This window comes from Pongo pygmaeus, chromosome 10, assembly GCF_028885625.2.
Source record: "Pongo pygmaeus isolate AG05252 chromosome 10, NHGRI_mPonPyg2-v2.0_pri, whole genome shotgun sequence".
NCBI classification, from domain to species: Eukaryota; Metazoa; Chordata; class Mammalia; order Primates; family Hominidae; genus Pongo; species Pongo pygmaeus.
The window spans coordinates 47,215,055-47,240,078 of NC_072383.2; the positions used below are offsets into that span (position 1 = coordinate 47,215,055).

The following is a 25,024-nucleotide window of genomic DNA, read 5'->3' on the forward strand; positions in this document are numbered from 1 at the left end:
CTTTAAGAAGATGAAATTGTTACCAAAGCAGGAGAACAATGTCAGACACTCTGCATGTTTGCCAGAGAGCTCACTAGAGGACGTGCAGAAGGTCAAAGTCCTCCATCACCGAGCAAGTTCAGCCACCAGGCCCCTTAAGCACAGTGCCAAGAGCCTGTGAAAATATGAAACCTTTGAAAATATGGGTGCCAAAATATAAAAACAAAGAATGTATGAATATGTATGAAATCTTTATAAAACATAATATTGTCAGTTTCATTCACTGTCAAATTTAATATTCAAAATAGTCTCATTACATTTATAAAACTTGTTCGATTTCTTCTCTGTGCATGCTGATTGCTGAGATGTCACTCACAGCTAAGTACACATTAAATAACTTACTCATAGCCAGTTAATTTCTGAAGCAAGTTTATAAAAATGCTTTCTAATTATTTAGAGCGATACATTTAGTGTGAGGGCATTTTAAGATGTTAAGTGTCATTGGGGTGAGGCCTCCAGAAAAGAAAGAGCCTGGGACCTGAGAGGCTGGAAACAGCCCAGGGCCGGCACAGCTGTGCCGTGCATGTGTCCTGCATCATGATGCCACTCCCCTTCCTCCCACACTAGGCATCCTCGCGATATCTTAAGCTGCGACTCAGAAAACAAATCCTTCTCCTGGCATCATCCACAGACAGCTGTTCACACCCCACATCCTCCTCGCTTTCTGGAGTCTCTCAGCCTTAGGCTGGAAGCAAGGATGGGCGCCATTCCTGAGGAAGAGAACCGCTGGACATGGGTTCTCTGAGGATGGGGTAATTTCCTATTTGTATGCCTGTTCCCTAGGCCAAGGGTGCTGGTGAGTGGAGGACAGGGCGGGGGAGACTGAGCGGGGACCAGGCAGGTAGCTGTGTGTCAAGAGGAGGGTGTGTAGGTGCTCGTGAGCTGATTGAACTAACCAAATTAGTGTCTTAACTGACACTGACACATGCTTGCCAGAGATGGCCTCCTTAACTCACACCGTCTATATTTGAACCTCGTGTCTCCATTTCTTCCACCTTTGTCCTCAGAGACACGCTCACCTTTGCCTCCCACCTTATGACATCTGGCTCTGGTCTGTATTTGGTATCTCCTTTTGTTCTTACCTTCTGAGCTTTCATGCAGATCACTGGCATGTCAGTGATGTATCTGTCCATATTTTGATTAAATGAAGAGTTACTGACACCTAAGTGCCAGGTGCCAATCACAGCTATCTCGGCATGTTTGCTCCCAAAGGACACAGACAACACTCAGAGGGTTCTAAAACTGAGTTGAGGTGTGGGTTTCAGCAATGAGACAGAATTTTAAAATAAACCAACCTCTATTTTATTAAAATGTAGAGTTTGGGGACTGCAGGAGGGAAACAGTGTTTCTCAAAGTGCTAGGAGTACTCAGCAACACCCAGAGGGTTTCTTTAAAAGCACCAGCTGGGAACCTGCATTTCAACCAAGTTCTCTGTGGGTTTCCATCCCTCGGAAGGTTGAGAATCACTGGCTAAGAGATGCAGTGGAGACTGGGGCTGTCTTGATCCTTCTGGCTTATTTGGGTTCCAGGGAGTGACTCGCTTGACTTTTTTTGAACAAGCTAAGCGGATTCATTTGTAGGTTCCTGGCATTCCTTCCTTTGGCTTGCTGAGGCACTGCAAGAGTTAATAGAGTTACAGGTGGGGGAGTAACTGAGACAAGGCCCAGGCCATGTGAGTGCCATCCCGCACCTGAGCACTTCCCAGAGCCAAGTCCAGAGCTGAGCCCAGACTCAGCCTGGACACAGAACTGCTCAACACAACATCCTCCCAAGTCCCAGGGGCTCTGCTTCTCTTCCTGCGAATCTGCCTTTTGTCTGACCTCACAAAAGACTTCTTCTTCCCTCCCCTCATTCTTCTTTGGTCCTTCCCATCCATCCGTGTTTCCTCGGCCCTAGCCCCATCTAGTCTCTTTCCCAGAGGCCGCATTGTAAGCCCTCCTGTCGTCTCCAGCATGTTAGATGCCTGTGTGAGTCTGTTCATGTGCATCTCGGTGCACACATATGTACCAGCATGTTTTTCTTTTTTTTTTTTTTGAGATGGAGTCTCGCTGTGTCCCCAGACTGGAGTGCAGTGGCGCAATCTCGGCTCACTGCAAGCTGCGCCTCTCGGATTCAAGTGATTCTCCTGCCTCAGCCTCCTGAGTAGCTGGGACTACAGGCACCCGCCACCATGCCCGGCTAATTTTTTGTATTTTTAGTAGAGATGGGGTTTCACCATGTTATCCAGGATGGTCTCAATCTCCTGACCTCGTGATCTGCCCACCTCGGCCTCCCAAAGTGCTGGGATTACAGGTGTGAGCTACCATGCCCGGCCTGTACCAGCGTGTTTTTAGCTGTGCGGGAACAGACCCTGAGCAAGGGGAGGGCATAGCGCTCAGAGTCAAGGCTAAGATTGTCCAGCTACAGAAAGCATTTGGGGTCTGCAGACACACACAGCTCTCCCACCTGTCAGACAGTGAACCCAGGGGACATGCTTGTAAGACAAAGCTGAAAAAAATCTCAGAGAAGGGGGGCTGCTGGGTTTTGAGGGATGCAATCTTCTAGCTTCTCAAACCATGGAGGGAAGATGAGCAGCCCTCCCTCACATGCCGAGAGGATGCCCCAGTGGGCTCGGAGACGAACAGGCTGTCAGTGCTGTTCAGGCAGACCAGGAGAATGGGGCATGAAGTCGGGCCTAGTTATGAACCCAGATGGGGCTGTGCACCAGACAACATGGCCAGGGGAGCCAGCGAGGTCGGCAGGACCACAAAGAGGCGAGTGAGCCGGCACCATGCAGCAAGTAGATGTGAGGACTCATGGTGGGCCAGGAGCAGGTGGCCCGAGAAAAGGTGCACTTCAGGGAAAGAAGCAATGTCCAGGAGGGCACGCCCAAAGGAGGCAGCATGGCCACCACCCTCAGGTAGCAGCAGCCTGGGCAGAGACAGAACTTTTGTTAGAGACCAGCAGATCCTCATGCCAAAATAGCGGACCCCAAGACAATGCCCGGAGCCCCCACACTGAGACATCAGGAGCAGCCTGACACACAGGGAGGTGGTGGCAGCCTGGGATGTGGGTAAAGAAGACAGCACAGCAGGCTCTACCTCTGCACCTGGTGGTGAGATCAACACAGTAAACAGGTACAGGGTTGAAAGCAGGAAGAAAATTGTCTTCATCTAAGTTCCCTTAGAAAGGGGAAGCTGTCTTTGCTGGGAACAATATTTTGATAAGTGCCTTAAGCCTGAAACTGGGATCCCAGTGGAGGCCTGGGTGTGGGTGGAACAGCTCTGCTTGAGACATGAAGGAATTTTAGAATTGTGCGTGTTTTACCAGAGAGGCGGGGAAAGAGGGAAGAAAGGAGGCTGCTGCTTGGTGCTGTTCAACATGAATCCCGTTTCTCACTATCCCGCTATATTTTCAGAAAGTTACTGACGTCATGAGTGTATGGGCTCAAGTGGGGTGCGTACCCCTGATATTTATGTGCACATATCTCCGTGTGTGGAAAGAACAAAGGGGCTGGCCCGAGACTCAGAAGCTGGGCAGAGCCCAGGCAGGGAAGGGATGCGGAGAGGAGAGACCCCACGATGGGGAGGTCTTTGGGTAAGTTTAACCAAATCTCTGCCAGGCCAGGCCAGGCCCCAGTTGACCACTGGGTTACAGTGTTCTCCCACAGTGTTGTTTTGGTTATTCTCCATTCTGTTTGCTGTATCTAAATCAACAACCAATAGCAACACACATGCACATCCCCCTTGGAAACCCTCCAGGAATTGGAAACCAGGTTTCTGCCCTGGGTGGGCTGGAATGCTGGGACTCTCGGGCCGATTTCAGAGCGCAGGTGCGGCCAGGGACTGGCCCTCTTTGATGCTACTATGCCTCCCTGTCTCACTGAGGTCTCCAGTTGGAGGATGGGGGAAGCACCAGCATCTTCTGGCTCTTGGCTCTGGTTAGGTCTAGACTGGAGGCATCAGGACCCTCTCCCCATTGGGGATCTGTAACTGACGCAGGGCCAGGGTCACAGAAGGCAGATGAGATTGCTCATGTAGAGAGGGTCCTTAAAAGAGCCTTGAGCCTTCAGTAGTGACATCTACAAGCCCAGAGAGGCAAAGGAGAGCTAAGACTTTTCTAACCAGAAAAGCCTCTTGTTGGCCCCTGGAGTCCCACCTCTGTCCTCTCAGCCGTTCTTTCTAGGGACCGTTCTTGAAGATAGTAAGGAAAGGAAGTGACAGGCCCAGGCCCAAGGCTCAGGTTTCTCAGGCAGTCCAAGGGCTCCCTCATCTCTCCCTCCCTACAGCTGGCTCCCCTGAGAACCACCCCCAAGGCTAGGGTGAGATGGGGCTCTTCAGAATTTATGTGCAGCCCAGGAGGCCAGTGTGAAGGAAAAGCCCCCCGGTGGCCTCTGAGACACTAAGGAAACCTTTCACCAGAACTGAAGTGCTGTTGGCACGGGGACCCCGCTTACAGCTGCCGAGCAGAGGAACCAGGTTAGCCTCTCTCTGTCTGGTGTGGGATAGCAAATTAGGTCATTGTTAAAGCCTGGAGAGAGATTTATTGGGGAGGATCCACATTGACCATCAGCCTCGCACCTTACTGGGCCTTCAGGAAGTTCAGGCTTTTGTGGCAGGAGGACTACACGTCCAGTGTCAACAGCCGGGGAATATCTGGGTGTCCCCTCAGCTGGTCCCAGGGAAGGCTGGCAGGGGTCCTTTCTTCTATTGCGTAACTGGAGGAGGCCACCTCGGTCTTCCAGACAGCCTCCATCTGCTTCCCCTGTTGGCTGGGAGTCGGGGGTTTGGAGAATGTGAAAAGCAACAGAGAGAGATTGAGATGCAAGAGACTCTCCAGAGCCACCAGGCCCAAGTGAGCTTTGTCTCCTTCCCTTCTCAAATCAAGTGTGTCACTGCCCTCCTCGTCTCCCCTCCAACACTGAGTCTGAATCTCACTTCCTTGGGGCTCCTCTGGCCGAGGAGCTGCTGGAAGAGCTTCCCAGGTTGGCCCCTGTCCTTCAAGGAACAGGCCCTGGGGCAGAAGCCCTGATCTAGGCCATGCAAGGGTAGGTGTGGACCGGGTTCCTTTTAGCTCCCCAGAGGTTCACAGTATCTCCAGAGCCTGCAGGTCACATGGTGGGGAGGTTCAGGCTTGTTTATAGGACAGACCAACGGCAGATGCCAAATCGATGCTCAGGGTAGAAAGGTTATAAGTTTTCAGGTGTGGGTCCTTAGAGTCTTTCCATCGCATAGTTTGAAATGCACTGGTCAGGCTAGCCCCTGAAGCCCACACACTGACACACAGCCCACCTGTGGGTCAGTGGCCAGCATTGGGGAGGGCAGCTGAGAAGACAGGCGCTTTGCAACTCGTAGGGTGATATTGGCCTGTTGGTGCCCTCACTTCACTGCCCACCTCCCCAGGCTGGTCACCCCTGCTCCCTGCCTCTTCACCCATACAGCTGCTGCCCCCTCAGCTTTCCCAGAACCTACCGGGCCATCTGCAGGGGCACACATTCCTGGTGCCTAGACTGAAAGGGCTGCTTGTAGGTGGGGCCGCTGGGGCGGATGTGCCGGGGTGAGGCTGCAGGCAACTTGCATTTCTTTGGCTTTGGCGAGGTGACCTCAGGGATGTTCAGGTGAACGTTCCACTCCAGCTGGAGCTAGAGGAACCAGCAGAGAGGCATCAGGGAAATAGGAAGTTATCTCCTCTCTAGGTTGGGAGGAGGCTTTGTCTGTTTGTTAGTGCCCCTGCTGGACTCAGGGCTGAGTGGAGAGGGTAAGGCCCAGGGAATCCCTTCAATTAGAAACTGTGGGACCACGAGGTATCAGACCTTTATTGGAAACTCCTTGAATTCTTTTTTGCTGTGTTAGTTCCTGTTTTCTCCTTTGTTGTGAGGAAGCTGGATAATGGGCAAAATAGCAAGGAAGAAAATGAAACCAGAGCAGCTGGAACCCATGAGAGCAGCTCCAGGCAGGGTTCATGGCAGGGGGCCAGGTTGTGCCTGGACTGCACTGGGTATCTTTTCGTCCAGCCCCAGCCCTGGCACTGGGTGAGGAGCTGGGGGAACCTTCACAGCCACTCAAAGAATTGTCATGTCCCTTTCATTCTCAATCCCAAAACAAACAGCAAGTCAAGATGCCTCTAGGAGATTATCTGTACTGGTATAAGGTGATATGAAACCTCGATGGCCAAGGCTCTTCTAGCTGCCTGATGCCAGCCCTCGCACCAATGCCTCAGCATACTGCCTCCCCTAGACTCAGGCCACTGCCGCTCAAGACTCGGGGGCAGGTGGTACCTCCTGACCCAACCCTAGGGCAGATCCCAGCAGGCTCTGACTCACAACTTTGGGATCCTCCAAGCCCTCCAAGCTGCCCCTAGGGACCACGTTGGCACTTGCTGCTTTTCTGCTCCTGGCAGCCTGAGCCTCAGGTCTCGAGCTGAGGGCTGCTCATCCCAAAGCCAGTGTTGCAAATGAAGGAGTCTGGCAAGGAAAGATCCCATACTCATGAGTGGTGCACAGAGCTATTCCTGCCATATGAAAGATGGATATGGATATAAACTCAATACTTGTATAATGGGGACAAAATTATTAATCGTCCCAAAGGGTATGAATTCTAATTTGCTGGGTTCCTGTTTTACATCTGTTGTAGAGAATCTAGAAACGGACAAAACATCAGTGAAAAAAAAAAATTAAAGAAGACAAAGAAGTTAAATCTATATCTATATATCTATAATAAAGAGTCAAGGCCGGGTGCGGTGGCTCATGCCTGTAATCCCAGCATTTTAGGAAGCCAAGTCAGGCAGATCATGAGGTCAAGAGATTGAGACCATCCTGGCCAACATGGTGAAACCCCGTCTCTACTAAAAATACGAAAATTAGCTGGGTGTGGTGGCGTGCGTCTGTAGTCCCAGCTACTCAGGAGGCTGAGGCAGGAAAATTGCTTAAACCCGGGAGGCAGAGGTTGCAGTGAGCCGAGATCGCACCACTGCACTCCAGCCTGGCAATAGCGAGACTCTGTCTCCAAAAAAAATAAAATAAATAAAATAAAGTCAAAAGAGGAGAATATAGGAGTCTTTTATTCCATTATTCCCAAGTTTCAGCTGTTATCTCTTTGGCCTTTTTTAAAAAATGTATACTATTTTGCATTTATTTTAAATGTCAGAAGTTTCAAGGATTCCAATGTAAGTTTTTCTTTTTTTAGTAATTCAGTATATAGACAATTAGTGGTATACACATGGATCCATTATCCCTCAGTGGTTTATGGCCCATAGATTAGTAATCATTTATCTAGACAAAGAGAAAAGGAAGTTTGGGTGTCAAAGACAGTGTTTTGGAGTTTAAAGAGGTTTCTGGATATGAGAGAATGGCAGAGGAGAGGAAAAAAAAAGAGAAAATCTCATGATTGTGAATTATAAGTTGGACCCACTTTAGTGATTATGAGTGACCCAATTAAAGATTGGGGTTACTTTTTTATTATTTTTGGCAGGTGAGTGAGCATTGTATCTCTGAATGGGATATAATGGATACAATGGCATAACCAGATCACATAACATCTTGGGATTTATTTGGGTTGTACTTGATGTATGAATGTTAAAACCAGGTCTATACATTTTGGATGGTTACTTTACTGAATTCTGCCAAGGTATAGTGGGGAGGGGGTGAAAGAGTAACGTTTCTGCTAGTGTTAGTTTTCAGAGGAAAAACATGAGGTCTCAGTAAGGACATGGAAAAGATGAGGATAGGCTCCAAGTGTATAGATTAAGAGAGTGAGTGATACCTTCTCATTCTGTTGGCCTAAACCCATATGGTTCCTAACCCATAGGGCATGGTCCCCTGAGGGGCAATGGATTTTTTTGCCAAGAGCCCAAGAATGTAAGTACATACTTAAAATTGTACAAAAATTGAATAAATAAAAAGTAAAACTACTAGTATATAGGAATTCTTGGAACTTTTAACATTTAAAATGAATCTTAATAGTATAGGATTTTTTTTGAGGAGATAAACTAGTGATAATGGAATAACAAGGACTAGTTTACTATTCTCCTGTAAACAACTAGTAGGCCAAACGGAATAGATGAAAAAATGATGTATACCCATTCAGACAACAGGCAGTGCAGGTCAATGATCCCCAAAAGGAATGAAACAAATGAGACAATGTCCAGGCCCCAGCACAGGGCAGGGAACCCAAACAGAAGCCAGCAGCCTTGCTGAGATGAGGAGACAGCATCTGGGGATCGAGGAAGCCAAGGTGACTAGAATTTGAAAACCAGAGTACCAGAGAGGAGGAAGCCAAACGGCAAGGAATCTCCAAAGCTCTGCAGAGGGGTCCCGTTAAGTCTCTGTGCAGGCCTGGGAGGAAACCACCAAGGCTAGGGGAAGAATCACTGGGCAAGAACAGGCAGAACCATCCTCAGAGCTCATATATCCCTGGGAAGAGTTTGTGTTCACATCTGTAAAATACTGAAAGAAAAAACTGCCCACCTAGAATTCTACATCCAGCAAAAACATCTTTCAAAACTGAAAGCTGAATAAACCTTTTCAGACACCAAAGCTGAGAGGATTGATCACCAGCAGATGAGCAGTGTGAGAAATGTTAAAGGAATCCTTCAGGCAGAAGGAAAATGATACCCAAAATACATTTGGATCTATACAAAAGAGTAAGGAGCACTGGAAATGTTAAGTGTGGGGGCAAATAGATTATTCTTTTCCCTTTGCTTAAGGGAAAAGTAATAACAATGTACAGTTGTCCCTTGCTATCCATGGGGTATTGGCTCCAGGACTCCTCACAGGCACCAAAATCTGTGGATGCTCACATGCTTATATAAAATGGTGCAGTGTTTGCATATCACCCGCCCACATCCTCCTGTATATATTAAATGGTCTCTAGATTAGTTATAATACCTAATATAATATAAATGCTATCTAAATAGTTGTTATATTGTTTAGGGAATAACAAGAAAAAAAAGTCTGTTCATGTTCAGCACAGACACAACCATCTATTTTTTTCTCCAAATATTTTTGATCTGTGGTTGGTTGAATCCACAGATGCAGAACCCATAGATACAGAGGGCCAACTGCATTAGAGGATTTATAAGTTACAAAGAGGCAAAATGTATGACAACAGTAGGACAAAGGCCAGGAGGGAAGAAACAGATGTATACTATTGTAAGGTTCTTACACATGAAATAATATTATTTGAAAGTAGACTATGATAAGTTAAAGATTTATATTGTAAACCCTAGAGTGGCTCTAGGCAGTGGCTCACGCCTGTAATCCCAGCACTTTGAGAGGCCGAGGTAGGCAGATCACATGATCAGGAGTTCGAGACCAGCCTGACCAACATGGTGAAACCCAGTTTCTACTAAAAATACAAAAATTAGCTGGGCGTGGTGGTGTGCACCTATAATCTCAGCTACTCAGGAGGCTGAGGCAGGAGAATCTCTTGAACCTGGGAGGTGGAGGTTGCAGTGAGCCGAGATCATGCCACTGCACTCTAGCCTGGGCAACAGAGTGAGACTCTGTCTCAAAAAAATAATAATAATAAAAATAAAATAACAAAACAAGCTGGGCATGGTGGCTCACGCCTGTAATCCCAGCACCTTGGGAGGCTGAGGCAGGTGGATCACATGAGGCCAGGAGTTCGAGACCAGCCTGGCCAACATGGCAAAACCCTGTCTCTACTAAAAATACAAAAAAATTAGCCAGGCATGGTTTCGGGCGCCTGTAATCCCAGCTACTCCGGAGGCTGAGGCATGAGAATCGCTTGAATCCAGGAGGTGGAGGTTATGGTGAGCTGAGATCGCACCACCACACTCCAGCTTGGGAGAGAGAGAAAGAGAGACTCTCTCAAAAAATAAAAATAAAAAATAACAAAACAAAGAGGTATGGCTAATATGTAATATGTCAGGAGTGGAGATAAGATGAATTTACTTGAAAAGCTCAGTTACTCCACAAGAAGGCAGGAAAAGAGGGAAAAAAAACAAAACAGATAAGACAAATAGAAATGAAGAGCAAATTATATATTTAAACCCAACTGCGTTGATAATCACATCAAATATAAATAGCCTAAAACCACCAAATAAAAGGCAGAGATTGACAGATTGCATAAAAAAGCAAGACCCAACTATAAAATATCAATTAAAAACCCAATTTAAATATAGATACAGTGCTCACTTTGGTAGCACATATACTAAAATTGGAATACAGAGAAGACTACTAGCATGGCCTCTGTGCAAGGATGACACACAAATTCATGAAGTATTCCAATAAATAATATATAGACACAGAGGTTAAAAGTGAAAGAGTGGAAGAAGGTATACCATGCAAATAGTAAAAAATATTTAAAAAGCTGCAGTGACTATATCAATATTGATGTACACTGAAAAGCAAGGAATATAATTAGAAACAAACGGCCGGGTGTGGGTGGCTCATGCCTGTAATCCCAGCACTGTGGGAGGCCCAGGTGGGTGGATCCCCTGAGGTTGAGAATTGGAGACCAGCCTGGCCAACATGGCGAACCCTGTCTCTACTAAAAATACAAAAATTAGCCAGGTGTGGTGGCAGGCACCTGTAATCCCAGCTACTCAGGAGGCTGAGGTGCAAGAATCACTTGAACCTGAGAGGTGGAGTTTGCAATGAGCCAACCAAGATGGTGCCACTGTATTGCCTGGGTGACAGAGCGAGACTCCATCTCAAAAAAAAAAAAAAAAAAAAAAAAAAAGGAAAGAGGGCCATTTCATAAGGATAAAAGTCCAAATTTTGGGCCAGGTAAGGTGATTCATGCTGTAATCCCAATACTTTGGGAGGTCAAGGTGGCAGGATCACTTGAGGGCAAGATTTGGAGACCAGCCTGGACAACATAGTGAAACCTCATCTCTATAAAAATAAATAGTAAAGGTCAAATTTTTAAGAGTACATAAACAATCTTAAATGTGTACGCACCTAATTACAGAGCTTCAGAGTATTTGAATAATAAACCTACAAAACTGAAATAAATAGACATAACTGGAGAGATACAGCATGCTCATGAATTGAAAGAATAAATATTATTAAGATGCCATTTCTCAGTGCTGGGTAGGTAGGGAATTGGTGGGTTGGAGTTTGTGGTGGGTACTTGGGCCAAAACTAGAAAGACACTCAGAGTAAAAAGGGGCTCACAATGACACCCAGGACATTCAACCCCCAAAGCAGCAGCCAATGATATATATCTGTGGAGAATGTCATGCAGAAAATGAAATAAAATCCAGGGATCCAATCAGATGCAGAGAATGTGTATACAGAATAATATTCAAGAAAAGGACTGAAAGATTGGTAGGTTTTGATGCTCAGTGAAACCTGGGAATTCAGAGGAATGTCTTCACTTACACCTGAAATTTCCCTCTTAATGTTTCTCATTGTTGTATAGCTTTCGGTTTTGCATAAACTAGTTCCCCCTTATCCTCGGGGGATACATTTCAAGAACCCCAGTGGACGCCTGAAACCTCAGTACCAAACCTTATACACTGTTTTTCCTGTATATACTTAACTATGATAAAGTTTAATTTTTAACTTAGGCAGAGTAAGAGATTAATAACAATAACAAAATAGAACAATGTTAACAATATATTATAATAAAAGTTACATGAATGTGGTTGGTCTCTTGCTCTCAAAATGTCTTACACAGGCTGGGTGTGGTGGCTCATGCCTGTAATCCCAGCATTTTGGGAGGCCAAGGCGGGTGGATCACCAGAGGTCAGGAGTTTGAGACCAGCCTGGCCAACATGGTGAAACCCCATCTCTACTAAAAATACAAAAATTAGCTGGGCATGATGGCGCATGCCTGTAAATCCCAGATACTTGGGAGGCTGAGGCAAGAGAATCGCTTAAACCCAGGAGGCGGAGGTTTCAGTGGGCTGAGATCACACCACTGCACTCCAGCCTGGGCGACAGAGCGAGACTCCTAAGCACTTTGGAAGGCTGAGGCAGGCAGATCACTTGAGGTCAGGAGTTAGAGACTAGCCTGGCCAACATGGTGAAACCCTGTCTCTACTAAAAATACAAAAATTAGCCAGGCGTGGTGGCGGGTGTCTGTAATCCCAGCTACTCGGGAGGGTGTGGCACAAAGAATCGCCTGAACCCGGGAGGTGGAGGTTGCAGTGAGCCAAGATAGCATGACTGCACTCCAGCCTGGGCAACAGAGCAAGACTCTGTCTCAAAAAAAAAAAAAAAAAAAAAAAAAAAGAATGCCACAGACTGAAAGATAATATCCACGAAATACAGATCTGGTATAGAACTTGCATCCAGAATATGGGATGAATTTTTACAACCCAATAATACGCTTTGCCAAAGGAGATAAATGGATGACAAATAAGCACATGAAAATATGCTCACATTATTGTTAGGAAAATTCACATTATATAAATTAAAGTTTTAGTATAAAACAGTTCTACAATAGCATGAAAACATATAACCTGATTTTTAAATTATTATTTTGAGTTTTTGGCTAAAGGAGCAGAGGAAATGGAGACGGTCATCCTGTAGATGTCATGAGGCGAGCTGGGATTAAGGTCACCATTGCAGGTCTGGCTGGAAAAGACCCAGTACAGTGTAGCCATGATGTTTTCATTTGTCCTGATGCCAGTCTTGAAGATGCAAAAAAAGAGGGACCATATGACATAGCAAGTTCTACCAGGAGGTAATCTGGGTGCACAGAATTTACCTGAGTCTGCTTCTGTGAAGGAGATACTAAAGGAGCAGGAGAACCAGAAGGGCCTTATAGCCACCATCTGTGTAGGTCCTACTGCTCTGATGGCTCATGAAATCAGTTTTGGAAGTAAAGTTACAACACTCCCGCTTGCTAAGGACAAAATGATGAATGGAAGTCATTACACCTACTCTGAGAATCGTGTGGAAAAGGACGGCCTGAAATTCTTACAAGCCCAGGGCCTAAGACCAGCTTTGAGTTTGTGCTTACAATTGTTGAAGCCCTGAGCAGCAAGGAGATGGCAGCTCAAGTGAAGCCTCCACTTGTTCTTAAAGACTAGAGCAGCAAGTGGCTGGGCGCAGTGGTTCACGCCTGTAATCCCAGCATTTTGGGAAGCTGAGGCAGGCAGATCATGAGGTCAGGAGATGGAGACCATCCTGGCTAACACGGTGAAAACCCGTCTCCACTAAAAAATACAACAAAATTAGCCGGGCGTGGTGGTGGGTGCCCGTAGTTCCAGCTACTCGGGAGGCTGAGGCAGAAAATGGGGTGAACCTGGGAGGCAGAGCTTGCAGTGAGCTGAGATCGCGCCACTGCACTCCAGCCTGGGCGACAGAGCGAGACTCTGTCTCAAAAAAATAAAAATAAAATAAGACTAGAGCAGCAAAATGTGACGATCACTTAGAGAAACAGGCCATTAGGAATCCATTCTCACTGTGTTCGCTCTAGATAAAACAATGGTAGATTAACGTGTTCAGAAGCCACCATCATTACTGCTTTTGCCGAAGTATAGTTGTGAAGTCACAACTACACAGAGATTTCTCAACCTACAAAGTGTGTCTGTACATTTCTTTTTTTTTTTTCTAAGCCTTGTTTGCAGAATAAACAAGGCATTTAGCAAACTAAAAATAATAAAATAGGCAGAGCAGGAGTTCAAGACCAGCCTCGGCAATATAGTGAGACCCTGTCTCAAAAAAAAAAAAAGCAGGGGCAAAGGACCTCAATTGACATTCATCCAAAAAAGACATAGGTACTCTGGGCCACTCTGCCTATGGGACAGCCCTGCTCTGTCTGTGGGGCAGCCATTCTGTTGCACACTGTTGCTCTAATAAACTTGATGTCTTTAAAAAAAAAAAAGACATAAAAATGGCCAAGAAGTATATGAAAAGGTGCTCAGCATCATTAATCATCAGGGAAATGCAAATCAAAACCACAATGAGCTATCACCTCACACTGCTAGAAGAGCTATTATCAAAAAGACAGGCGATAACACGGTCATGGCAAGGGTGTGAAGAAAAGGGAACCCTGTGCACTATTCATAGGAAGGTAGATTAGTACAGCCATTGTGGAAAACAGTACGGAGGCCCCTAAAAAAATTAAAAATGAAATTATTATGACCCAGGGATTCTCTTCTGGGTATATACCCAAAGGAACAGAATCGCCACCTTGAAAAGATATCTGGACTCCCATGTCCATTGCAGTATTACTCACAGTAGCCAAGATACGGAAACAACTGAGGTGCCTATCAGTGGACAAATGAAAGAAACTCTGGTATATACAGTCGTGCGCTGCATAACAACATTTCAGTAAATGATGGACCACATATATGACCATGGTCTCAAAAGATTATAATACCATATCTTTACTGTACCTTTTCTATGTTTAGATACACAAATATTCACCATTGTGTTCTGACTGCCTAGAGTATTCAGAATAGTCACATGCTGCACAGATTTGTAGCCTAGCAGCAATAGGTTACACCATATAGTCTAGGTGTGTAGCAGGCTATCCCATCTAGGTTTGTGGAAGTATACCCTATAATGTTCACACAACAAAAAATAGCCTAACAACACATTTCCCCTAACACAACACCATCATTAAGTGATGCATAACTGTACATACAGTGGAATATTATTCAGCCTTAAAAAAGGAGGAGATCCTGCCATTTGCCACAATATGGTTGGCCCTGGAGGACATTATGCTAAGTGAAATATGCCATGCATAGAAGGAAAAATATTGCATGATCTCACTTATATGTGAAATCTAAAAAAAAACCAAAAGGCCAAATTGAGGAGACAGCAAATAAAACAGTGGTTACCATAATTGGGGTGGGGGTGGGAGGAAATGGGGTGACATAGACCAAAGGATACACAGTAGCAAATACATAGGACTAAGAAACTGAAAGCTCTATGTGTTGGATTATAGTTAATAGTGTACTGTATTCAGGATTTTTGCCAAATGAGTAGATTACTACTGCCCTTGCCAGAGGAGAGAGAAAAATGGCAACTATGTGAGATGATGGATATGTTAATTTGTTTCACTATGGTAACCATTTTACTATATATGTATCTTATAATGTCATGTTATAAACCTTAAATATATACAATAAAACATTTTAAATAAATAATAATAAAAATTGTGGCCGGGTGTGGTGGCTCACGCCTATAATCCCAGCACTTTGGGAAGCCAAGGCAGGTGGATCACTTGAGGTCAGGTGTTCAAGACCAGCCTGGCCAACATGGTGAAACCCCGTCTCTACTAAAAATGCAAAAATTATCCAGGTGTGGTGGTGGGTACCTATAATCCCAGCTACTCGGGAGACTGAGGCAGGAGAACAGCTTGAACCTGGGAGGCGGAGGTTGCAGTGAGCCAAGATTGTGCCACCGCACTCCAGCCTGGGCAAAAGAGCGAGACTCCATCTCAAAACAAACACATTTTGAGGGTTTATGAGGGGAAATGGATTCTAAGCTAGATTTCCACATCCAAGCAATCAATTAAGAGTGAGGATAGATATTAAGTAAAGACAGTTTCAGACAACCAGGGTCTCAGTGACTTAACCTCCCATGCAACCGTTGTCAGAAAGTGAGTGGAGGAGGGACTCTACTAAAACAAGGAGGTGAACCAAGGAAGAAGAGACCTGGAATCCAGAAAGCCAAGGAGCTGATTCAGGGAGAAGCAAAGCAAGTCCCTGTAAGACAGTGAAGATGACGGCTGTGCACCAAGCCTGGAGAGCCACCAGACTGACAGGAGCAGGGCACAGAGAACCACAGGGGACGGAGAATCACAGCCCAGAGCCAGGACTGCAGGATCCAGCTGCCCCCTCTTCTCCGGAAGAAATCTTCTCTTCCACAGATCTTTTTGAAGAGACGTCTCTCTCTCTGGGTTGCTCTCCCCAGAAACAGATTGGAAAGCCGCCCACCCCCATGCTCAGGCCGTCGCCTGCCTTCACCTCTCCCTGGTGCAGAGGCTTTATCCTGCCTTCTCCTTTCCCTTCTGCCCCTGGTCTCGCAGTCTCAGCCATATCCCCATGGGTTCATTTCGGGCCCCAAGCCGACTGGCTGTGCTGACCCCAGGAGGCGGAGTGGCGGTGGAGTCGGGGCGGGAGGCCCACCTTGGGGAACATGGTCACCATGCTGCTCAGGCACTCTCGGCGCTTCTCCTCCAGGCCCTTCTGCTTGTCTGTCCAGGCCTGCAGCCTGAGACTCTGCAGGCGGTCAGTGTTTTCCAGGAAGATGTAGAGGTTCTGGGCCTTGTAGGAAGCCTCCGTTTCTTTCATTATTTGTACATGGTTGATCACTTCTTGCCTGGGAAGAGAGGAGAAGCAATTTAGGGGGTGGAGAGGCCTCCTCTATCCCCCAAGTCTGTTAACCAGAGATGACTTTGTTTTCTTTAATTCCTTAGAGCAAAAAGAGAAATGGAGGCTGGTGAGAGCTGGGGAAAATGGGGCAGAGAAAAGTGGGAGGTAGTATCAAGTGAGGAGCCTCAGGGCTGGGATGAAACAGGAAGAGAAAGGAAAGACAGGGGAGCACATTAGGTGGATTACAGGCAGGGCCATGGGAAGAGAGGAAGAGAGAGGGAAGTTGCTTAGAGGAAAAGCCCACTACAGGGAGAGCAGCGGTCAGTGCCCTTCTTCCCACATCTTCAAGGGTTGCCCAACGCCCCAGGCCAGACTTGCTTTCCAGGCCCCCACTCAGGAGACCCTGTCCAGGCCTGGGGTGGCTCTCCCCATCCCCCCTTGCCCTGTGTTCCTTCTCTCCCACTGGGTTTAGGCTTTTCCCACATATTGCAGCGGGTGGGTGCCAGGTGGGTTCCAGGGAGGACCTACCGGAGGCTCTGGAGGCGTCTATAGAAGATGTACTTATGGCACAGGTACTGCAGCCTGAGCGCACCCAGCTCCATGGTGGTGGTGGTGAGCTCCAGCGCTTTGCTGCGCAGGTAGTGGGGCAGCCTCAACTCAGACTCCTCACTCAGGAGCTGCAGGTTCTTCCTCTGGGCCTCCATGTCCATGTGGTACACCTTCTCCTTAAGAGTTGCAGGGGATATCTGCAAAGAGGGCTGGGTCAGCCTTCGGATGGATGTCCCAGTGACAGGAAAGGAGGCAGATTTCTTGGGCTTTGTGGGAACTCGGCGGGTCCGTGGTCTGTAGGTAAACTCCACTGAACTCATAGGTCTCTGCTTTCCCAGGGCAGACTGCTGGGTACTAGGAGACATGGGCAAGTGTGGCCTCCTGCTTTGGTGAGCAGATTGGGTCCGGCTTGGGGCAGGCACTAATGATAGCTCTGCCTTCTCCAGGTCCCTCCATCGACTGGTGGGTGTGAAGATCCTCCTCTCTACATCCTCCCCTAGCTGCTCCGGCTCTCTCCCTGGGCTCTCCTGCTCCTTTTCTAGCTGGATCCATCTCCGCTGCTGCTCCCTGGCCAGGTCTTCCAGCTTCCACTGCCGCAGCTTTTCCTGGTGCTCCTGCTCCAGCAGGGCCCACTTCTTCTGCCGCTGCTGCCACATCTCCTCCTCCTCCAGCCACAGCTGCCTCCGCATCTCCCAGCCGAATTCCTCCTCCCAGGGCTCCTCTTGGCTCTCAGAGGTCACCTGCCTGGAGCTCTCTAGAGACAGCTGCTTGCTACAATGGAACTTAATTTGAAGTCCTCCCTTCTCCTGGAAGTAGTCCTCCTGGTCTTTGTCTTTGTGGCCTGAGCTTTCTGCCACCGGTCTTTCCCATTTCTTAGGAAACCTGCGATCTACTAAGGGTAAAAGCACAGGCTCAAGGCTCTCAGTGTCCTTGCTGCTGAACACATCTGCGACCCTCGAGCGCACAGTCATGGTGGAAAGTGGCTGGTGCCCTGCAGCTATAGCACCATTGTCCCGCATCGTGGCCATGGGACTTGGGGGAAGTGGTGAGAACAACTGCTCCTCCTTCATTGGTTCCTGTTGGCTTTCCTCCGTGACTGTTTCTTTCCTTGGGAGGGTCTCTCTCTCAGAGGGACCCGGGGAGTCAACAGAAACCTCAGCCGGGTCTTCTGCCTGACCTGTAGCAGTCTGAGCCTTCTTCAGCTGGAACTCCAAGGCCTGCTTCGTCAGGAGAAGGTCATGGTACCTTCCCCCTAAGATCTCTACCTGCTTCAGCAGAGCATCCCTCCTGCTCTCAAGGACCTCCACGAACTGCTGGAAGTGCAGCCTCTGGCTGCTGAGCTCTTTGGTTGCCTGCATTTGCAGGTGCCTGTATTTGGTCTCCAGGCTCCTGTTCTCCTTGTGTTGGAGGATCAAGGCCTTGTTGAGGTTCTCCACCACAGTGGCCATGTACCTGATGGCCCTGACCTCCCACTTGCTGAACATGGTAGAGTCCAGGAGCTCCTGCAGCATGGATGTCACCTCCGAGGCCTTCGTGTTCATGGTATGCTGGTCCTGGAGCATCTGTTCTGGGCTCAGTGGCTGAGGATGGGATGGAGATGTCTGTGGGCTTCTTCCCTGCCAGCCCTGCCAGAAGGTGCATTTGGACACTGGGAGAGGTGGAGAGAAAAAAGTCAATGATTTTTCATGGGTCCCAAGGATTGCATTGATTCTCCAAACACTGCAGGGCCAAAATGGCAACCCCCTTAGGGATTTGGCGAGAGTATGGAGCTGGGGCTGTATGTGGAGCCAGGGATGGTGCTATCAGGACAGACCTCTGCTGAGTGCAGAGCTTGCCCAGAGCCCAGCCTCAGGGTCTGCCAGCTCCACAGCACCTGCAGAGACCAGAAGGGCCTGGTGTAGGCAATCCAGCACAGCTCACTGCAGCATCCTCCTGGTCTTCCATGTTCTCCTGGGGTAGAGTTATTTTTCTAATCATGCACTTCCCAGCCTCAGTATCTGTGTTTGCCTCCTATTGTCAGCTACTCAAACCCCTTACACCTATCTAGGAAGCCTGGTTTCCCTTTCCCGTTAGCACTGGACTGTGCTTATGGAGAATTTATCACATGGTCCTCCAACTGTTCACATGTTTTATGTTTTTTTTTTTAATAACTAATGTCTTTTTCCATTTGGGGGATCCCTTTGATACTCTGAGGAAAGCAGCAGACCCTCTCTCCCCAGGAAAATGCACTACACAGAGATTGTGCCTGCCATTAGCAGATCTCAATTTTTCAAAGGCTGGGTCACGGTGGTCATTGTACCCCCTTGGACCTACTATGTATAGAGCTGGTGGAGTGATTATCTTGGAGCATCCATTCATCTGCCTATTTAATAAACATCACTGGTGGAAAAAACAATGCTAACTTCAGATGAGGGGTAGAGGAAATACAAAAATTAAGGGATACTGAAGTTGGGCTAGCATCTAGCTAGTACTGTCAGAGAGGCCATGTGGCCTAGTGGTCCAGAGTTTAGATTCTGCAATAAGATAACTTGGGTTTGAATCCCATCTTTCCGATTTGCCTTGGGCAATTTTCTTAACTTCTCAGTGTCTCAGTTTTCCAATGTGAAAAATGGGGATAATCATAGAATCTATGTCATAGGACTTTGATTATGCATGTTTAGTGCCAAGTGCAGTAACAGGTACCTAGTAAGTGCTCAATAAATCATCCCTAAAAAGAAAGAAATAAAGACATAGTCTTTATCATTCATAAGTTTATAATCTAGCGAGGGTCTAAGTATACAATAAGTGTATTTGAAGACATAGTACGGTACAGATTGCAGAAGAGATTGTTTCCTTATCCACTTTTCCCCGCCTTCTCCCTCCTGCTGACCTTACTTGATTGATAATGAGGCTGGCCATGAGGAACAATGGTAAATGCTGATGGTTAACTATTGTTAATTAAGCCCTGAGCATGTTCCAAGCATGGTGTCAGACACCTCACACTGTGTGGAAGCCTCCCCACAAACCTGGAGCTAGGCAGAATCCTCTTCTGTTTATATATGAGGAAACAGGCTCAGAGAGATGAAGTCCTTGCCCAAAGTGATACAACCAGAAATTGACAGAGATGCAATTCAAACTCTTGAGTGAGATTAAGAAGCCAGAAAACCTATGTGTGGGGCCACAGCCTTTCCTTGTGGTCCCTTCTCTTCTCTGAGCTTCAATGTTCTCATCTACAAAATGTACGAGTTCGATAGTCTCAGGTTCTCCTAATGTTGATGGGAGTAAAAAGCCAAGGTTCAGCTATTTGCTGATGGACCACCTCTGCAGCAGCCTCTGGCTGAGCCTCCCCAACCTTCCTAGCTCTGTTGCTGGGTTTGGAGTGAGGAGAGGATGGTCTGCAGGTTCTAGCTGCTAACTCTAGCCCTCCTGGCCTCCCAGCTTTGTTCCTCAGAACCTACATAAGGCCACAGCTCCAGTGAGCATGCCAGAGACCTGTCTCCACATCACACCTCCCTTAGCGCTGAAGGACAGCTCAGAGCTGCTCAGTGCTTGGCCTGGGCTCAACCCCCAGCCCCTCACCACTGCCCGTCCATCTCAAATCAAACTTCTGTGATGGAGGAGAATCAGAAAGACCCCAGGCCCAGCCTCTGACTTCCCCTGCCATGGCTCCACCCCGTCCCCACCTAGCTCCCTGGCCAGGTGCTCCTAGAACCTACCTTGTGACCTTTTCTTTTGTCCTTCAATGAGAGTGGAGCAAAGGGCAGTGAGTGACTCGATGCCTCTTGTGGTGGCAATGAGGGACAGCGGTAACACTTTCTCTGTCACTTCAATCCATTCGTCCAGAGCTGCTTCTTCCTCTTCACTCTTCCTGGGCCCGATCTCATAGGTCAGAGTGTCACCTGGAGAAGGGATGGGAGGTGCAGGCTGAGAGCAGTCTGTCCTCCAGGGGGACACAGCCCTATAGCACAGGGGTTACAGCGGCTGTGAAGTCACATTGATTTTACCTCTTACTAGCTATGTGATGTTGGGCAAGTCACTTATCCCCCTGAGCCTCAGTTTCCTTCCCTATAAAAGAACTGGGTGAAGATTAAATGAGATAATACATGTGGAACAGTTAACATGAGGCCTGCCATGTAGAAATTCACAATGGGCATTAAATAGTATTGTCTGTACAGCAGGGAGGTATCTGACTTGTTACTGCTCTATGCCCATTGCCTGGTCCAACATCTGGACAACTGAATTAATTAAGCAGAATCAACAGCTCTGTCAGTCTTGAGGGCAGCCGAGGGACCACTGAACTAAGAGCTTCCAAGCATGGGGTAGTATGCAGGGGGCAGGGCACATCCCAATACCATCTTCTTCCAACACTGGAGCATCCAGCACACAGCACACAGGTCCTGTGATGGGATGACTCTGAGCTGAGTGGGGGGTAGCACTTAGCTTTAGGGTTTAATGCAGCTGGCCCACACCCAAATGGCTGTACCAGTTGCTCACAGCTGGCATCAAGGCCCATGCAGTAAAGGTCATTCAGTGCTTTGAATATCACCCAGGGGTGCTCTATAAAATAGCTAATGTGGGTTTGAATTTAGTTTCTATCCTGCACAAAAATGAGATGTCATAATGGACCTGTGACTTAGGCTTCATCATATATTCAGCTAATGTCATGATCTGTGATGTTTGGACACTTCTGTGTCTGCCCCTCAGGAGCATGGAGGTGATGTGCTGTGACACGAGTGGTGGAATGCTTCACTGGAGAAGGGGATGTGTCCTGTGCTGTCCCTGTGCTCGCCACCCACACTCCCCTCCCAGAGGAGGCACGATGCCCAGCCTGCAAACTCACCCCAGTCACCCAGCCAGCGGAGAATGTCATACAGGTGCTTCTCCTTCGTCTTAGCATCTTTGGAGAAGGAGGCAATTTTTTCCAGCAAGATGAATCTCTTCTTGCCCTTTGGATCTGTCTGCTGAGATTTGGCATTTTCTTTTAAATCATATCCTAATTCTTCCTGGAAGCGGTTGATGACACAATTGACATTGTCCAAAATGTCTGAGAGCTGGGTAGAAATATCCTATAGAGAAGCAGCAGATTGTAGTGTTAGGGCTGTGTACTTGAGCCAGAAGCCACATGCTAGCAGCGTGACCTTGGACAAGTCGCTTAGCCTCTTTGGGTTTCAGTTTTCTTATATTTAAAGTGGGAATCATTATAGTACCTATGTCACAGGGTTTCTATAAGGATTAAATGAACTAAATATTTTAAAGTGCTTTTAATAGTGCCTGGCACATTACACAAAAGTGGTAGCTTTTATTATCATTGTGATTATTAAGGTCAAGAAAGGATAGAATACCAAAACCCCACAGCAAACATTTCTTTAGAATTTCAGAGGTTGCTGGGGGTTTCTGGATGTCTTTCCTCACAAGGATCCACAGGCAACAGAAGCTTGGAAAAGTGAGGCCCCAAGAAACTCTAGGATCAGAGGCTCAAGTAAAAAATGTACTAGAGCCTCGTGTACAGGGTTATTTGAGCCTTTGGCCATTTCCCCAACCCCTGTGAACTTCCTCGGCTCAGCTTGGGAGATTCTGGAGGGTTGCCAAGAACAGATTCTGGGTCCTTTCTCCTGCCCTCTAAGACCCACCACGATGTGCCTCAGGGCTATCCTCGAGCTTCCTGCCCGCTTCCCGGCCCCAGCCCTGCCTCAGGCGGGTGGTTGCTTTCAGCTCACCCTGCATAGGCCAAGTTTAGGAGAGAGATAATTTATACTAATCTGTCTGCAGACTCGGGTTGCTGAATATCCCAGGACCTCTGAGGACCCAGAGCTGGAATCTCGCTCAAACCTGGGATCAGTCCCCAGCCTCCACATCAGATCCCACTGTAAGGGTGATTCCTTCATCTCAGGGGCTACCTCTTGAGCCCGAGTTAGCTGGGCAGCCTCAATCCTCAGGATGATGGCTTTCACTGATGTGGGAGTCACCAACTGTGGGGGGTCATCATTCTCCATTTTGGATCACTCTGTCAGTCACAAAACATTCTGTGTCTCTGGTCCACAGGCCTGGACACACAATGTTGTCTGCTTTGGAGGTTAAGGGCACCAGGGTATCTCCTGGGTACCCTCTGCCCAGGCACAGCTCCTCTGGTAACTGCCAAACGCCAGGTTCCAACTGATCCTCTTCTCCCCAGTGACATCATCAGTTTGATTAGAAGAATTAGGAGATTAGACTCCCCACTATCTAGCTTTTTGTCCATTACCTAACATATATTTACTTGACTTGTTGCCTTTTTTTTTTTTTTTTTGAGACAGAGTCTCCCTCTGTAGCCCAGGCTAGAGTGCAGTGGTGTGATCTCGGCTCACTGCAACCTCCACTTCCTGGGTTCAAGTGATTCTCCTGCCTCAGCCTCCTGAGTAGCTGGGATTACAGGTGCGTGCCACCACGCCCGGCTAATTTATTTTTTGTATTTTTAGTAGAGATGGGGTTTCACTGTGTTAGTGAGGGTGGTCTCGATCTCCTGATCTCGTGATCCACCCACCTTGACCTCCCAAAGTGCTGGGATTACAGGTGTGAGCCACCGTGCCCGGCCGACTTGTTGCTTTTTAAAAATTACTAAATGTTGTGCTCCCAAACAAAACATTAATGTCTAAAAATAAGAAAAAGCAATTAGCAAAAGTTATTTTCCTAAATAAAATATTTTAAATTTCTAAAAATTAGAGCCAATCAATAACCAAATGGAGGCCAGGCTCAGTGGCTCATGCCTGTAATCCCAACAATTTGGGAGGCTGAGGTGGGAGGATCACTTGAGCCCAGGAGTTTGAGACCAGCCTGGGCAACATGGTGAGAGCCTACCTCTACAAAAAAATTTAAAAAATAGCCAGGCACGGTGGCGCATGCCTGGGATCCCAGCTACTTGAGAGGTTGAGGCGGGAGGATCACTTGAGCCCAGGAGGTCAAGGCTGCAGTGAGCCATGTTCACGCCATTACACCCCAGCCTAGGTGATAGATACCCTGACACACACACACACACACACACACACACACACACACACACAAACATACAGAGGGAGGAACATCCCATAATGCTAAAGATGTCAATTAATAAGGGGGACATAATTCTAAATGTGTATACACCTAATAACATTGCTTCAAAATACATGAAGCAAAAAGCTTCCAGAACTAAAAGGAGGAATAGGTAAATCCAGAATTATAGTTGGAGATTCCAGCACTTCTCTTGCAGGAGTTGATAGAAGTAGCAAAAAATAAAAAGTATAGAGGTTTTGAAAAATACTATCAACCAACTTGACTCCATTGACAGTCATAGAACACTTCACCCAACAACAGGACACATATTATTCCCTATGCATATTGAACAATGATCATATAAACCATAATTTGGGCCATAAAACAAGTATCAATTAACCTAAGAAGGCTAAAATCATACAAAATATGTTCTCTGACCACTATGGTATTAAACTATAAATCAATAATTGAGAGATCTTTGGAAAATTCCCAAATATTTTACAAATTAAGCAACATACTTCCATATAACCCTGAGTCAAAAAAGAAATCACAGGGAAAGTTATGAAATACTTTGAACTGAGTAAAAATAGAAACATATCACAATTTTGAGGATGCCGCCAAATTAGTGCTTAGAGGAAAAAACTAGAAAAGGAAGAACAAAAAAACCCAAAATAAGCAGAAGGAAGGAAATAATAAGGATAAGAATAGAGACCAATAGAAAACAAAAAAAAAAAATAGAAGAAAATCAATGCAACTAAAATCTGATGTTTTGAAAAGATTAATGCAATTGATAAAACTCTAGCCATATTTACCAGGAAGAAAACAGAGAAGACAAGCTACGAACATGAAGAATAAGAGACTACAGACTCTACAGTGGGAATAATATGAGAGGGCAATATGAAAAACCTTTATGCCAATAAACTTGGTAAATTAGATGAAATGGGCAAATTCTTTAACATACATAACCTATCAATGCTCACTAAAGAAAAAAAAAGCTTTGAATATCCATAAATCTACTAAAGAAATTGGATTCGTAATATAAAAAACCTTTCCCTCAAAGAAAACTCCAGCCCCAGATAGTTTAATTGGTGAGTTCTGCCAAACATTTAAGAAAAAAAAAGATACGGTTCTATAAAAACTCTTTCAAAAAATTGAATAGTAAAGAACACTTCTCAAATCATTTTATGAGGTTAGCATTATTTTTATTTTATTTATTTATTTATTTTTTCTG

General features: G+C 46.6%; 2 protein-coding genes, 1 non-coding gene and 1 pseudogene across 6 annotated transcripts; 3 read left to right on the forward strand and 1 right to left on the reverse strand.

Annotated features, from left to right (window-relative positions):
- Positions 1-1,317: 1,317 nt before the first annotated feature.
- FAM186B (family with sequence similarity 186 member B) lies at positions 1,318-23,084 on the reverse strand. 4 transcript variants are annotated; one of them, XM_054445517.2, is made up of 8 exons: positions 22,686-23,084; positions 21,629-21,854; positions 20,505-20,687; positions 16,789-18,457; positions 16,075-16,267; positions 5,490-5,659; positions 4,599-4,789; positions 1,318-1,654 (listed from the first exon to the last, which is right to left on the reverse strand). In XM_054445517.2, the coding sequence occupies exons 1-7, from the start codon at positions 22,779-22,781 to the stop codon at positions 4,642-4,644; spliced, it is 2,685 nt and encodes an 894-aa protein (XP_054301492.1). In that variant the 5' UTR covers positions 22,782-23,084; the 3' UTR covers positions 1,318-1,654; positions 4,599-4,641. The 4 variants fall into 4 exon arrangements, with proteins under 4 accessions (XP_054301492.1, XP_054301490.1, XP_054301493.1 ...); XM_054445515.2 differs by having other exon boundaries at positions 22,506-23,038; XM_054445518.2 differs by lacking the exon at positions 1,318-1,654 and having other exon boundaries at positions 4,539-4,782; positions 22,686-23,038.
- On the forward strand, positions 10,167-10,273 carry LOC129011000 (U6 spliceosomal RNA). The gene has a single exon (XR_008493147.1). It is a non-coding gene; the product is annotated as a U6 spliceosomal RNA (small nuclear RNA).
- LOC129009847 (DNA-directed RNA polymerases I, II, and III subunit RPABC4-like) lies at positions 11,147-11,332 on the forward strand (the record flags this gene model as incomplete). The annotated part of the gene is made up of 1 exon (XM_054443432.2): positions 11,147-11,332. A coding segment is annotated over one exon (186 nt), but the record flags the coding sequence as incomplete, so codon positions are not given.
- Positions 11,622-13,023, forward strand: LOC129009848 (Parkinson disease protein 7 homolog; annotated as a pseudogene).
- Positions 23,085-25,024: the final 1,940 nt, after the last annotated feature.

Excerpts from the sequence above, each read along its gene's own strand:
- FAM186B (XM_054445515.2), bottom strand. The coding sequence starts at position 22,781 with ATGGAGAATGATGACCCCCCACAGTTGGTGACTCCCACATCAGTGAAA. Across the intron at positions 20,688-21,628 it reads CCGCTGGCTGGGTGACTGGG|GTGACACTCTGACCTATGAG; the intron begins GTGAGTTTGCAG and ends TCCCTTCTCCAG. Across the intron at positions 5,660-16,074 it reads TGGTGACCATGTTCCCCAAG|CTCCAGCTGGAGTGGAACGT; the intron begins GTGGGCCTCCCG and ends TGGTTCCTCTAG.